We start from the raw sequence: 15548 nt of genomic DNA, 5'->3' as shown, positions 1-15548 counted from the left end.
GCTCTGTCTGGTCCGGGAACCCGAGGGAGATGCGATTCGAGGCTTGGGCAACCGGACCCCACGCAAGACCCTGCTCCCTCCGCGTATCCACCTCGGCCCTCCCGCTGCACCCCCAGGCCCAATGTGGTTTTTAGCATTTCCCTAGCCCCCCTTCCCCCGGGCCGCTTCCCCGATAGCTTCTCAGTCTCTTCGCCGCGAGGTCCTTGCGCAACGTTCCCAGTGACAGCAGCGTCCATACCCGCACGGAGCGGGCCTGCAGCTCCCACTTCCCGGAATTCAATTCCGGGCCTCTAAGGGAGGGCGCCGGAGCAAGGATCAACAGCCCACGGCCGTGGCCAGAGTCCTGCGGCCTCCGCGCGGCCGGCGTGCGCGCCCCCAACCGTGAGCGTGCGCGCCTCACTCTCCGCCCGCCTCAGCACCAATAGCTTTCCTTCTACACCCCGCGGCTCCAAAACGTAGCCCCTCCCACCGTCCGCGCGCCAGCCGGAGGTGTTCGGCGTGCGCGCGCCCGTTCGCCCGCCGGCCCGCCTCGCGCCGAGTGGGGAAGGGGAGTGAGCAGAGGCGCTTACGTCGCGCGGGAGGCGGAGGCGACGACGACCTCGGTGGTGGTGGCGGCGGAGGCGGCTACGACGGAGACGGTTGCGCTCGCTCTCTCGGCGTCATGGCGGCTGCCGGGAGCCGATAAGCGGCGGGAGCGGGAGCGCGCGCGTGGCCGCGGCGACGACGACGGCTCGTTACTTCTCGCTTTTGCTGCCTTCGCCGTTGGTGCTTCAATAATGAATTGATTGTTGGATCCGCTCCGCAGGGGATCGCGCGTTGGTGCCGCGGCCCGGGGCTTCCCCTTCCCCTCCGCGTCTTTCCCCTTCCCCTCCCCCTCACGGACTCCGGCTTACCCCGAGACGCCCGGAGCCCGAGGACTCACTCGGCGGCGGAGACCGCGGGCCCGGGCGCGGGGGAGGCCGCTGATCCGAGTGGGCTCTCTCCGCCCCGCGAAGCCTGCACGCCCGCCGGTAAGAAAGGGGGTGGCGGGCGGGTCAGGATGTGGCGGGGAGGACGGGAGCCGGCCAGGCGGAGGGCGGGGGCGGCGCGGTGCCCGGGCGGCGGCCCAGCGGCCGGGCGCCGGGCGAAGGCCGGGCCGCTCTGCGAGGGCCGGCAGTGGCTGACGGGCTCGGAGCACAGGGGGCGTGTGAGTGGTGAGCGCAGGCCGGCGCCGAGGAGCGCATCCTCGCGCAGGACGGGCGGGCAGCTGGGCAGTCGAGCCCGGGCCTCCTCGGCTTGGGGCTGGCCGGGCCGCGAGGGGAGAGCTGCAAGGCTCGAGCGGCAAGCACTTGCCCGGTGCGTTGGTCCCGCCGCGACCCGGGCTCCCAGCACGTGGGGAGCGGCGGGGAGGGGGAGGGGGCGGCGGCCCGGGCGAGCCCGGGAGGGCGCGGGGCGGGTCTGCGGGAAGTTTGAGGCGGGAAGAGAGACTCTGGGACCGGGATGAAGGCCCAGAGAAGGACGGGGCTGGAGTGGGGTCGTGTGCGTCTGGTTGGGAGGCTGCTTGAAGCGAAGCTGCGAAGTATAGATGAGGGAGGGGGAAGGTTTCCAACCTCCTTTCGAGTACCGCTTTGAAAACTTAGCAGGAGTGAAGCAACTGTGAAAAGACGGGGCGCAGAGAAGGAAGATTGAAGAGGTTTAGCCACTTAGGGAAGAGTCATTGTTAAGACGCGTGAAAGGCACCAGAGAGCTGCGTGCGCTTGGAGCTTCACAACTTAAGGTTGTGAGAAGGGTCTCAGAAAGAGGACTTACTCCGACACGGAAGATGGGGGGGGGGGGGGGGGACAATGTACGGAGAAAGCCATTTTGAGGGGCGAAAGGAAGGTGAAAAGGAAATAACGAAAAGATGAGTGAACTTTCTCGATGAAGAGAGACTTTAGAGAAAGAGAGGCAGTTTATTAAGTAGCTAGATTTTTAAGACCTAATTGTTTTATGGTGTAAAGCTCTTTGACTAGTTGGAATTAATATTTAGTGTTAAGAATAAATGTTGCGTGGAATGGTTACTTTTTGGATGACCAATTCTTGCAAAGAGTCTACTGGACTGTAGTCTCTGGAGAATTACAGTCCCAGTGAAGATGCAGAGTTTGCTCTGATTGAGTTGGCAACAGCATATTTTCCCCCTCTTTTTTGTGGAGTGGAAATAATCGTAGGAGTAAATTCTCTTTGCTGAGGTCGGCGGACAGCTCTGCTTTCAGTCGCCTGTCTCGGTACTTTCTGGCTGGGGAAGGATCTGACGTCTCCTTCCCCCGCTTCTTCCTCTCCCTCCCCTGCCAGAGATCTCCTTTGTTTATTCGTGGATGGCTTGTAGGTGACTCTCCACTGTTGTGCTGAAATCTTGAAAGGTGGAAATGCTGTGTCTTGGCTCATGATTTCTACCCCAAGCCCCTTTTTTTAAATAATCCTAGTGTATATTACCTTTTTTGTTGTTGTTTTTGAATGGAACCTCTGCAAGCCCAAACTGGATAAATATTATTTAAATTTTATCACTCCACTCTCGGTTTACCTGTGAAAGAACACATTTGTTTTGACCTACACATTTTTCGCTAAGATTATGTGATACACTTTTATTCTGTTCTTAATGTGAGCATTTTCAAAACTTTTTCTCACTCAAGTACAAGAAGTTCTTGATAATAGGAATTAGTGCTTGATTAAGTTTTTCCCCCTTCATTTGTTTGACCACGTATCCATTAAGACTTCATTTTCGGTTCTTGGGAAACATATACATGTATGTATATGTTATGTACTACCACTTTGCTTTAGTTATCTGTTTATAATGTGTATGTATGTGTATTGACACACAGTTTTAGTCTAAAAGTTTTGTCATTCCACAAATATTTTAATTTCGTCTGTCAAAAATAAGCAATAGTGTGCTAAATTCTAGTAAGTAGGCAGGAGTGTAGTTAGTAGAAGCCTAAGCATTTTGAGTGAAAGACTCCTACTCCTTCCTTACCATCTCTAATTTAATTGGCCTAGGTAGATTTGTATAAGTTCTAAATAGATGGATTTATCTTTTTTCTACAGGATATTTTCTTAGCTTTCTTAATATTTTTTTTTTAGGTGAATCAAAAGGGCCCCAGGAAGCCTGTGAATGTTGGAAAGAATTCATCTGTGAATTTTTGATGTTTAAGGAGTTCATATTTGTATTCATCTTTTTAACTGGGAAGATTTGTGTTTTATTTTAAAACTTCTTGATATTTACAATGAATGGACACAGCGATGAAGAAAGTGTTAGAAACAGTAGTGGAGAATCAAGGTAAGCACTTTATTATCAAGTATGTATTATGAAGAGAATGTAAAACTTGTGTGACTCTTTAGTTTTCCTAATAGGTGGCAGAGTTTTCAGATCAAATTCTTCCTCTTAGTTATCCAAACACTTAAAAGTTTCTCATACGCTTTGTCGATAATACAGGTTTTCATTTTTTTTTTTTTCATTGAGATGTACAAAGAAGCATTTAAATACAGAAAGTTTAGGTGACTTAAATCTCTTTGGTGGTTTATATTGTTTGGGTCAATGAACTAGAGCAAGTAAAAAGAAACATTTAAATTGATTTGCCTATTAGTGCACTCTCCAAATAAAGGCAGCAAGAAGTTCTTTACTTACTTTTCTCTAGGATTTTGTTTTCTATACCTGTCCTGTCCAGTATAGGAGCCACTAGCCACATATTGCTATTTAAAGTTAAACTATTTAAAATTACAGAATATTCAAAATTCATTTATACAGTCATGCTCAACACAATTCAAGTGCTCAAAGCCATATGTGGTTAATGGCTACCATGGTGTATTATGCACATAGAAAACCTTTCCCTTACTGCAAAAGTTCTTTTGGGCAACACCGTTCTGGACATCTGTTAAAGTATTGTTGCAACTCTTTTTCTCCTCTATTTTCTTTTTAAATTTGAGTTTTAATTATATACGAATGAGTAACTTGGGCCATGTCTTTGCAAAGAAGATATAGTTAATGGGAATAACCCATACTAAGCTGTTTGAATGTGTTAGAAACCTCTTAAATACAAGGACTCTTTAAATTCTTCTGTAGCCCCCTAATTTTGAGTTATCTGCACATTGATACAGTCCACATAGTTATGTGTACTTATCAGTAGAGATCAGGAATGTGAGCATTAGAGTCAGACTACCTGATTACTTTTCCCAGTTCTCCTTATTAGCAGTGTCAGGGAAAATTATGTTACCTCTGAGGTTTTGATTTTTCACTTACAGATGGGTATTACAATATTGTTTATTTTATTTAAAATTGAGAATAAGTGAGGTGTTCTATGTACAGGTCTTAAGAGAGTTCCTGATATAATGAGCACTCAATATTTGCTTATTATAATTAGCATCATGTTTTATGTACCATAGGATACTACATAACTGGAACGTTAAATTACAGTAGTGGAGAAAGGTGAAGGACAAGAAACAGGAAAGTTTTGGCAGTTGGGAGGGTTTCAGAAAAGATGTTGGATAGAAAATGAGAAAATGAAGCAGTGGTATAAGTATTTGACTTGAAACTTGGTATTTTCTGGTCATGTTAGGTAGGGTTTATCAGCTTTCACAGGCAGACTATTTAGATAACAAGAACATCATAGAGAAAAAGGAGCAGTTATGGAAAGCAGCATTATTTAGTTGAATAGGTATGGTATCAACATTACAAAACCTGAGTTGACAACTCTGTGTTAACTTATTTCTCAACTGTAAAAAAAAGACTTAAACCAAATGATTTTGAAGTTTCGTCTTACCACTTAATTTACAAAGTATAATAACGTATCAGACAACGGAGTTCCAGAATCACCAGAGTTGAGAGGTTAAATTATAAGAGTTGTGAATCTCATCTTTGATTCATATCTCTATAGCTGTATTGACTGTATTAAGTGATTAGAAGAGTCACCTTGTCCACATTCTTTTATTTATCAGTGAGCAATGAAATGGTTAACAGAAATATCTAGAGAATACCCAGGAATTTAATAAACTACTCACAAAATAGGAAATAAGACTCGTGAGAGTAAATGTTATAGTTGAGTATTCAGATAGATCTTGTGCTTTTACACTGTGAGCCCTTATTGCTCCAGTCATGTTTTATGTATTTTGCTGCCAGATCCAAAGCAAAAAAGGAGTAGTGGTAAGTCAGATTTGGTAGTATAAAGTGAAAAAAACCCCTGTGAAATCAAATTCACTTAAAGCAATCTTTTATATGTATACTTATTTAAAATAATTGCAAATCATACTCTCTATTCTGAGTCATTATTTCTAGTGTATAAGTTTTATGTGCTTCTGAGTAGTGTGCTTGTCAAGTTATCTTGTTCTTGCAACTGCCCGGTGTTTATCAGAAGGAGGGAGACCTGCTTCTAATTTGCTTTCATTTTCTTCCTTATTGGTGTTATGCTATCCTTTTCCTTTGCTCTAGTGTCATTGTTACCAACCCTCAGTCACTGTCACCCCTCACCCCAGAAAAAAAGTTTTTATATTAAGGCAGTACAGAGAAGGGAGATTGTGCCTAGTTAAGAGTGAGGATATGAATTTATATTAGGGGGATTTCTTGCAGAAACAAAATGTAACTATGAATATTAATATAGGGTTGAAAGAGGAGAAATACGCTCTGCTTTTAAAGTTGATATACATTGTAAATAGTTTTTAAGGTAAAATTTGATTTTTATTAGCTAGAAGTTTTAAATGTACTTGTGCTTTCGATTTTTTTTTTCTTTGTGGAGGTTCCATTTGTTTCATGAAATAAAATTAAGCAAGTAGCCATTTGACAATTTTGGTTGGTATAATTAGCTTTGTACTGAAAGTTTTTTTTTATTCTTGTCATGTGGAAAGGTATCTGTGACCATTGACTGAAAGGAGGAAGAATACACAGGAAGATGTCTCTTTGGCTATGCTATAACTGACAATTTTGAAACTTATTTACTAAGAAATGTGGGTCAGGATGCACCTGCACATCAGTTTAAACTCAGCATAAAGTTTATTATATAACTGAAGTTAAGCTTTCTAAAGATGATTTTGGAGGATTTCAAAGCATCAATTCCCAGCTGTGTGGATTTGAGCAAAAAAACAAACAAACAAACAATCCCTCCCCCCCCCCCCCCAGGTTTTCCAAATCCTAGTTAGACTTTATTTTAAAGTTCTCTTGAATGATGATTTAATCCAGAAATAGATTTGTGGATGAAGACCAGAAATATATAGTCACATTTTGCTAATTTTTAGATGATTACTACATGCTTAATCCTCAGAAGAATTTCTCTCCTTGGCCTGCAGATTAAATTTTTAATCTAGAATTGTTCATGTAAATTTGATTATGTACTTGAATCACTTTGATTAGCAAACTATGCTCTTGAAAAATTTCTAGAGTGAGGGAAATTGTTGGTGATGTGCTACAGTGGTCTTAAGCATTTACACTTAATGTATGTCTCGCAATTGAGCTTTATCAGCCTTACTCTTAAAATTCTTTGGATTTCAACTTTTAAAGTGTTTTGTATAACTATTAAGTAGGAAATACTATCAATGAAAAGTTTCCAACTGAAAATCTCCTTTTGTAGAAACTCACAGTTTTTAAAAGGCTTTTTAAAGACTTTGAGAAGCCCTGTAGTCTAAAGGACCTGTTAATTTTTTTTTTTTTTGATGTTTATTTATTTTTGAAGAAGAGAGAGACAGAGCATGATGGGGGAGGGGCAGAGAAAGAGGGAGTCACAGAATCCTAAGCAGGCTCCAGGCTCTGAGCTATCAGCATGGAGCCTGCCCCACGTGGGGCCAAACTCCAGAACCTGGAGATCATGACCTGAGCCAAAGTCAGAGGCTTAACCGACTGAGCCACCTAGGCGCCCCTAGGACCTGTTAAATTTAAGGAACACCCAAGTTAAAGTTAACTTAGACACAGGCCATGTTGGTTTTTTTACCATATATTTATTAGTGTCTTGTTGAAGACTACTATGGTATACCATTTTTGGAAACATTGCATTTATGTACACGCATTCCAGAAAGTTTTCTTGCATCAAAACAGTTTTTTTCACTAAGTAAATTTGAATAATTTTTAAAGACAATACTAGTTAAAATGGTATTTTCTAAGTTTCTTTGCATTTATCTCAGTTTTAAAAAAAGACAATTCTTAATTTTTTTTTAATGTTTATTTTGGGACAGAAAGAGGGCAAGTGGAGGAGGGGCGGGCGGGGGGGAGAGAGAGAGAGAGGGAGAGAGAGAGAGAGAAAATCCCAAGCAGGGTCTGCAGTGTCACTGCAGAGCCCCACATGGGGCTGGATCCCACTGACCTTGAGATCTTGACCTGAGCCGACATCAAGAGGTGTGCACTTAACTGACTGAGCCACCTAGGAGCCCCTCAGTTCATTCATAAATTTCAAAAGGTTGTGCTAAGAAACATTTTCCCATGATGTCATTATTTGCAGGAAAGTATAGCTCTTTTATGCCATATTCTGTTAATCCCTGTTTTTCAGCTCTGTATATACTGTCTTCATCTTTTCCTGTTAGTTTTTTCTTTCCTCAAATATTCTGTATGTGCTACTTAATCTAAGATCATTTCTTACATTTTGAAAATTCAATAAACCATTATCCAGGAGCTTTAGCAATAGGTTACTCTCTCTCTAAGTAGAATTTATTGAATTAAAATTTTCATAGTATTTCCTAGGATGGTTGTTAATCTAGATTACTATAAAGTGTTTAAATGTACTTATAACTGGTAAGGATAAGACAACTGTATATGATTTGACTTTCAAATACATTACTTTTATCTGCATAGGCATGAGACAGTGTGGAGACAGACATTAATTTGTAATTGCCCCTTTTTATACTGTTTACATAGTTTGTTTAAGGTCTTGGTGACTGGTGGGTTGTATCTGGTACAGTTCTGTATTTAAAAATAAAGAGTATTTCTTTGTGGTGAAGAGATAAAGAATAGATGGAAAAAATTTTCTTACCTTTTTTACAGAAAATTAAAAAAAATGCATAAATAGAAAAGTTAAAGCTCCAGTTGTGGTCCTTGGACCAGTAGCATCACCTGGGAGCTTGTTTGAAATGTACAACCTTGGCCTTCCCCCATCCCCACCCCCAGCCCTCGTGAATCAGAATCTTCATTTTAACAAGATTCACAAGTGATAACGTGTTCGTATTAAATTCATATGTATGTAGATGAAGCTTTTTGCCTGGAGTCATTCAGTACCTTGCTATTTTTTTCGTTATTGAACTTGTTGTTATTACACATGCTTTCTGCCCCCCCCCCTCCCGGAACCCCCAAAAGATGGTGTCATGGCCCATGCCAGCAAGAGGTTGAATACATTTCATATCTCTTGAAACAATATTAATGGCATGCAATAATTATTGAGCTCTTATTCTTACTAGGCAGGCATGGTGCACATAGTGCACAGTGTATTACATGAATTTATCATAGTTCATTCTCATAAAATTCCTGTGATGTATGCAGTATTATGATTCCTACTCTCCAGAAGGGGAAACCAGATTTTTAGCCATTTTTAAAAATCTTTTTTAAAAAACTACTAACTAAATTCCACACTTTACTTGGATTTCATTGGTTTTTCCATCAATGCCACTTCTGTTCCAGGATTCAATCCAGGGTACCATGTTGCATTTAGTTGTCAACTGTCCCCAGTATCCTCTGGTCTGTGAGAGTTTGTGTTTTTCCTTGATATCCTTAACAGTCTTGATAAGTGCTGGCCAGGTATCCTATAGAATATCCCCCAATTTAAATTTTTCCGATGTTTTATTAGGGTAAACTGGGGTTATCAGTTTTTAGAAAGAATATCAGAGATGAAGTGCTCTTCTAGTCACATAGTATGGGAAGCATTAATAGCCACATGATATTACTGATGATGTTAACCTTCATCACTTAGCCAATGTAATATTTGCCATACTTCTCCAGTTTAAGTTACTGTTTTTTTCCTTCCATACTGTATTCTTTGGAAGCAAGGTACCATATGTCCAGCCGTCTCTGGGGGAAGGTTGGAATTAAGTTCCATCTCCTGCTGGGAGGGACTATCTACATATATTAAATAGAATTCTTCTGTAAAGAACTCTTCTCTTCGATTCATTCAGTCATTCATTTATATGAGCCTGGACTTTCATGTATATGTATTTTATACTTTGGATTATAATCCAGTAAATTATTTATTCTGTTGCTCAGGTTATTCTAGCCTTGCCCATTGGGAACTGACTTTCAAGTTGGCCACTGTGTCCTTGTTACATACTTCTATCCTTTTGCCCTAGAACCAGCCATTTTTCCAAAGAGCTCTGGATCCTTTTGTTGGAGACAAGGGTATTAGAAACCAAGGTTTGGGTGCTAGGTATGCTCGTTACTATGCAGTTATCACTGCTTCCAGGTCCTCTCAGTGGAAAAAGCAGACAGAGCTATGTAGTATATGTATGTATACTAAACTACCTATATCTGCCTATCTGTAGTTTCAGTGTCTATCAGTATGCATGTTAAGGTAAACATGAGTTCGTACTGATGTCTCCAACTCTAATTCTGTACTACAGGATTCATCCTAACCTTCCTTTCTTGCTCCTTTATAACTTCAATCTCCTTCAGAGAGAAAGCTGGCTCCTACCATCCACCATCCCATCATGCACTTCAAGCTCATACAGGTAAAGCAGTTTCAGAATTTTTAGGCCATACTCCCAGAAGAAAAAAATTATCAGCTAGAATACAGTGTTTATGTAGCGTATTTACACAGTTGGTAATATATTTAGCCTTACGGTTTCTAGTCAAAACACTGTTTTCTAAAGTTACTAAAGTTAGCTTCTTCCTACCACCCCCTTTAGTGTGGTTGTCATAAATTTGTAATAAAGTTAGATTCATTTGGCACAGTTTACATTCCATTCTGTGTTCTTCAGTCACATGGGTTGATTTTTTTTTAATTTGCATATATTACATTTACTCTGTGATGTACAGTTTTATGAGTTTTGACAAATGCACAGAATCATTTATCCTCCACCCCATTACTATACAGAATGATTTTTTCACCCTAAAAGTTCTCCTGTGTCCCAGATATACTGAATCAGAAATTTCATTTTAACAAAGATTCCCAGAAGATTTGTATGCATATTAAGTTCATATGCATATAGGAGAAGCTATTTATCTGGAATCATTCAGTATCTTGCCATATTTAAAAATTATAAATTAACTTGAAGAAAGATTATTATGATTTAGAGGCGATAATGGAATAGCTAGGTGTTAACGCGCAGTGAAGTGAATATACTCAAATTCATGGAACATATAGGTATACAAGTGAGGTGAAAGAAAATGGAATTACTAGAGTAAATAATAGGCTATAGGGAAAGTTTTCATGGAGCTCTTCAACTTTTGTAATCTTGATGATAAGAAATGATGTAGTTTGGAAAGAAAGGAAGAACAAATGGTATATATTCAGTAGTGGGATGGAGAGGAAAGTTTTTGCAGAGGTCATAGTCCCCCAATAAAGAAGTGTAAGTTCCTAATAAAGAGAATGTGTTGGACCTGCTACCTTTGCAGTTCTTTACTCTGACGTTTAGTCCCAAATGAAGGAAGGAGAGAAAAGAAGTATAGCTGAATAAATGCAACATGTATTTTTTTAAATGTTTATTTGAAGAGAGAGAGAGCACATGTGTGCATGCAAATAAGTGCCAGCAGGGGAGTGAGGGAGAGAAGGAAGGGGGGGGGGGAGAGAGAGAGAGAGATAGAGAGAGAGAGAGAGAGAGAATGAGAGAATCCCAAACAGGCTCCACACTCAACTGGAAGGCAGACATGGGCTTGGTCTCACAACCTTGAGATCATAACCTGAGCCGAAATCAAGAGTCAGACGCTTAACCAGCTGAGCCACACAGGAGCCCCAAATGCATCATGTACTGAGAGAAAATCACTCATGTGAATAGACTGGTCAGAACCACTGGTTTAAGGAGATAGTCTAGAAATTTATTGTACCAGAATCAAGTTCTTAATGTATGAATGACTGAGAAAATTGCTGTTTATAATTAAGGATATATTATCTGTCACTGTGATAGGAGGTGATTATTTAGTCAACTTTAAGTAAATGGTAAACTGTATTTGAAAGTTCTTTGGTGTGGATGTATTGAGATCTAAGTTATCATTGAGATTAAAGTACAAAGACATGGAAAGTTTTGTCTAAACAGTACTGGTTTCTGGCATCCAATGTCTACAGTAACTCTCGGAGATGAGCCATAAGGCCCAAAAATAGTGGGGAGCTCCTTCCCTCCCTCCCCCCCCCCTTCTTTCCCTCCCTCTATCCCTCCTTCCTTTCTCTCCCTCCCTCCTTCCTTTCTTTCTCTTTTTTCTTTTTTTCTTTCAAGAGGGAGAGAGAGAATTCCAAGCAGGCTCTGTGCTGCCAGTGTAGAGTCCACCACAAGGCTTGAACTCATGAACCGTGAGATCATGACCTAAGATGAAACCAAGAGTCGGATGCCTAACCGACTGAGCCACCCAGATGCCCCTAAGTCAAGTATTGGCAGTGTCAGGTGGTTATAGTCGGTACAAACAGAATGACAGCGTGCATCAATTTGAAGGTAGGAGACAGAGAAGTTTAATTGTAAGACAAATGGTTAGTTTCTACATCAAGCCCAATGTCAGAATGAAATTTTTTATTGTTGTTTTTTAAAGAGATCATGTAAAACCCTGGTGATCTTAGATTTTATGTGTTAAAAGTCTTGATAATGGGGCTTTTATGATGGTGAGGTGTGTTGACAGGCTTAGGCAAAAAGCAAAGAGAAATTTTTATACCCAGGAAAACGATTGGTTAGATGGCAGTAAATACTGTGCTGGAGAGCTATTATGTAAAGAAATGGGTCCATTGGAGAAGAGTGGAGTTGCAGTCTAAATTCCTTCAAAGGAGACCATTATTTTTGTGCTTGAAGTAGATTATAATATGATTATTGCCATTTGATGCAAACTACTACAATATTCCCATTTCTAAATGAGTAAATCCTGAAGTAATAAGAAGTATATGAAAGGAAATTTTATAAGAATTACAATTAGTTGTACATGAGTACAAAAAATGTAAATTTCTTTATTACCGTTTTTGTATGTATTTTATAGCAAAGGATTGACTTAGGGTTTGGTAGTTTGTCTTAGTCATGTTATACTACTTTGGTGATTTTACTTAAAAATTTTTTTTTAATTGAATGGTTCACAGTAAGTGGAGGTTTTTTGTTGTGTGCAGTACACTCCCATGGGTATCTGCAGACTGATGAAATACTATAAATAACTTTGTTAGTAAAGCATATAGTGCTGGGAACTTAGTTTTTGCAGTAGTATTCATTAAAGTAATAAAAAGTATATACAATACATGTTTCAAAAGTCTTTTTTTTTTAATTTTTTTAATGGTTATTTATTTTTGAGAGAGAGAGAGAGAGAGTGAGTGAGTGGGGGAGGGGAAGAGAGAGACGGAGACAGAATCTGAAGTAAGCTCCAGGCTCTGAGGTGTCTGCTCAGAGCCCAGCTTGGGGCTTGAACTCATGACCATGACATGACCTGAGCTGAAATCGGAGGCTCAACCGACTGAGCCACCCAGGAGCCCCTCGAAAATCTTTTTTAAAACAAATTAATCAAATGGATAATCTCTTGAATGTTTATTTCTTTAATATTTGAGAGAGAGAGAGAGAGAGAGCGAGCTCATGCCAGTGAGGGAGACGGGCAGAGGGAGAGAGAGAATCTGAAGCAGGCTTCATACATGTGGAGCCTGATGTGGGGCTGATCTCATGACATGAGCTGAAATCAAGAGTCAGATCCTTAACTGACTGAGCCACCAAGGTGTTCCTGGATAATCTCTTTAAAATTAAACTTTTAAATATAGTCATTTTATTTTATTATTACTGTTAAAAGTTGAGGATAATCTTAAGCATATGCAAAAGTAGTGACCAGTAGTAAAATGAACCCTCATGTACACATCATCTAGCTTCAACACATTTCATCTCTTGGGCAATCTAGTTTAATTTCTAAATTCTCCCACTCATTTATTTTGAAATGTCTTAATTTCTACATAGATTAGACTTATGGTAGGAAATACTTATAGGGAAAACATAAATGTCATCAGTTAAGCTTTATCTACTTGTTATAAATTACAGAATTAGATTTGTGTCATGTCATTAATATTAACAACAGATTTTATGTGTTTTATGAAACTACTGTTTAGTAACTTTCAAATATATATAGTAGCCTTTATTTCTCATCTGTCTCCCTGAATATTTATTAGAGAAACTCTTGAGTTTACTGTCTTTACCTGATATTCAACATGACTAAACCTAGTCATCTTTGAAATTAGTGATGCTAAATGTGACCCTTTCTAGCAGTTTTATTCTTATTTATGCAACTGGAAACTTTAAGGTGGTAGAAGCATACTGTATTGTGAGGTTATAGTAAAATTTTGACTTGGATTTGTAATTTAGAATGCTAAAAGGAACTGTTGGGTTGATGTTCAGTGTCTAACAAACAGTGACATTAGTTGGTTTTCAGAACCATACAGATGGATAGATACATTCCATATTTTCTCAAACCTTTAATATTTATCTGATGGCTTATAGTGAAAGATAAGCTGGGTAACAATTTCTAATACAATGTAATTTTAAAGAATTTAAAGGTAGTCTGATCTTAGTTATCTAGATGAACTCTTATTTTAAAAAAAAAATTGTAATGTTTTTATTTATTTTTGAGACAGAAACAGAACATGAGCAGGGGAGGGGCAGAGAGAGAGGGAGACAGAGAATCCAGAGCAGGCTCCAGGCTCTGAGCTGTCAGCACAGAGCCTGACGCCAAACTCTTCTCGTTTTTTAAATGATTGTTCTAGGGTAATATATTTTAAATAGTAAGTTGCAGCATGTTAGAGGATTATGAACAGTTTTTTTTTTACTGAGAGAGGATAGTGTAAACTAGAATAGAAAATACAGTGTGCCTTTTGTACAGTAGTAGTTCGTCACACTTTTATGCCTATGTGTGCATGCATGTGCATGTGTGCACTGCCTCATGATATAAAATGTATAAGTCATAGTCCAGAAAGTTTGAGAGCCATTGCCTTTGGCCACCAATTCATTGTCTTAGTTTTAAGTATTTCCTCAATACCTACTAGTTTCCATATTGTTTCTCTAGTCCCGTTGAAGTAGATAACAGTCTATAAAAATAACAGAAATGAAGTCCCTGACTTAATGAATTCTAGGATGTAGTTAGAGATACATGCATAAAAATAATTGTAATATTGTGAAAGAATAATAACATGACCAAAATATCGTGAACACGTATGTTGCTACAGTGATGTGCCTGAAGAAATTGGAGAAGGTTACATAAAGAATATATTTTTGAGTAACTTTAGAGTGGATTATCAGTTACTTCAGAGATGACTCATTCTCTAGAGGGAAAATTATGGGGAATACTACCAGTGAGTTCTAAGATGACTATTTCCATAAAGCCTTGCCCTTGATTCCATTTCCCTTACCTCTAGTTCCTTAATCAGAAATCAATGCATCTTTATATCTTTGATTCTTATAAGTTTTACTTTTTACCATGGTATTTTGTCTCTTCTAAAAACTCCTGTTAATTGAAGAGATGAGCCAGTGAATTCACATTGTATACGTATAGAACTTGTTCTTTCAAAAGTGTTTATTGCATAAACGTTATTATAGTATGTTAAGTAGAGAACCTGTTAAAGTGCTGTATGTACTAGATACCTCAAAACACAGGGGCTCACATAGTCACTTCTTTTCCACTCTCAGGTAAGTGAGCTCTATTCCTTGAGGTTATTCAGTTACTGTGACTAGTGGGACAGTTTTGCTATCCTTAATACATAGCTGCTTTTGCTCTACTAGTTGCCGTTTTCAGACCACAGGAACAAAATAGGGTAGGGGAAGATTTAAGGCAAGCCACTTTATTAAGGCTATGACATAATAATCCCACATCACTTCTAGCCATATCCCGTTGGCTGGAACCTGTTCACATGGCCACATGTAGCTGAAAGATAGACTAGGAAATCTAATCTTTAGCTGGGTGGGTGTATACCAATGAAAACTGGACAACAGTTATGCAATACTAAAGGGCAAACAAAATGGATACTGGGTGAGTGTGGAGGAGCAAGTAGACAACGTACATAAGGCATAAATATAAAAAGTTACTTTAAAATAATCACTTATACTAACAAATCATTGGATTTTATTTTTCTGAATTTTCTTTCATTTCTTCACATGTGTTCATAATTTGTACACTTGTTACAATACTGGTATTTGGTTTCTTCACTTAACCTTCTCTGAGCCTCAGTTTATTTATTATAAAAAAATGAAAGGATTAAATGAGAATCCAGGTTCTGGCACATAGCACCAATTAGTAATCACCCTGTTTATCCTTGTTAGTAATTTGTATTGAAAACTTGAGTACATCATAGGTGTTATTCATAGACACTTTATATATTTATAATTATGACAGTCTGAAGAACAGCTTAAAGCAGAACTTGAAGTAATGATTCTGGTCTTGAACTCAGGAAAAAGACCAATTTTTTTTTTTTTTTTTTTAAATTTCTGATATC

General features: G+C 39.5%; 1 protein-coding gene across 2 annotated transcripts in view; it reads left to right on the top strand.

Moving 5' to 3' along the window:
* Positions 1–421: 421 nt before the first annotated feature.
* Positions 422–15548, top strand: part of CHD1 (chromodomain helicase DNA binding protein 1) — a 76141-nt gene continuing 61014 nt past the window's right edge. For both annotated transcript variants that reach the window (XM_042944378.1, XM_042944370.1), the window contains exons 1-2: positions 422–1010; positions 3094–3289. In XM_042944378.1, coding sequence (XP_042800312.1) covers positions 3237–3289 — 53 coding nt within the window. In that variant the 5' untranslated portion in view covers positions 422–1010; positions 3094–3236. The remainder of the gene's footprint in view (positions 1011–3093; positions 3290–15548) is intronic.

Source organism: Panthera leo, chromosome A1, assembly GCF_018350215.1.
Source record: "Panthera leo isolate Ple1 chromosome A1, P.leo_Ple1_pat1.1, whole genome shotgun sequence".
Taxonomy (NCBI): Eukaryota; Metazoa; Chordata; class Mammalia; order Carnivora; family Felidae; genus Panthera; species Panthera leo.
The sequence above is the reverse complement of the archived record's forward strand: the minus strand, read 5'-3'. Positions and strand labels throughout refer to the sequence as shown.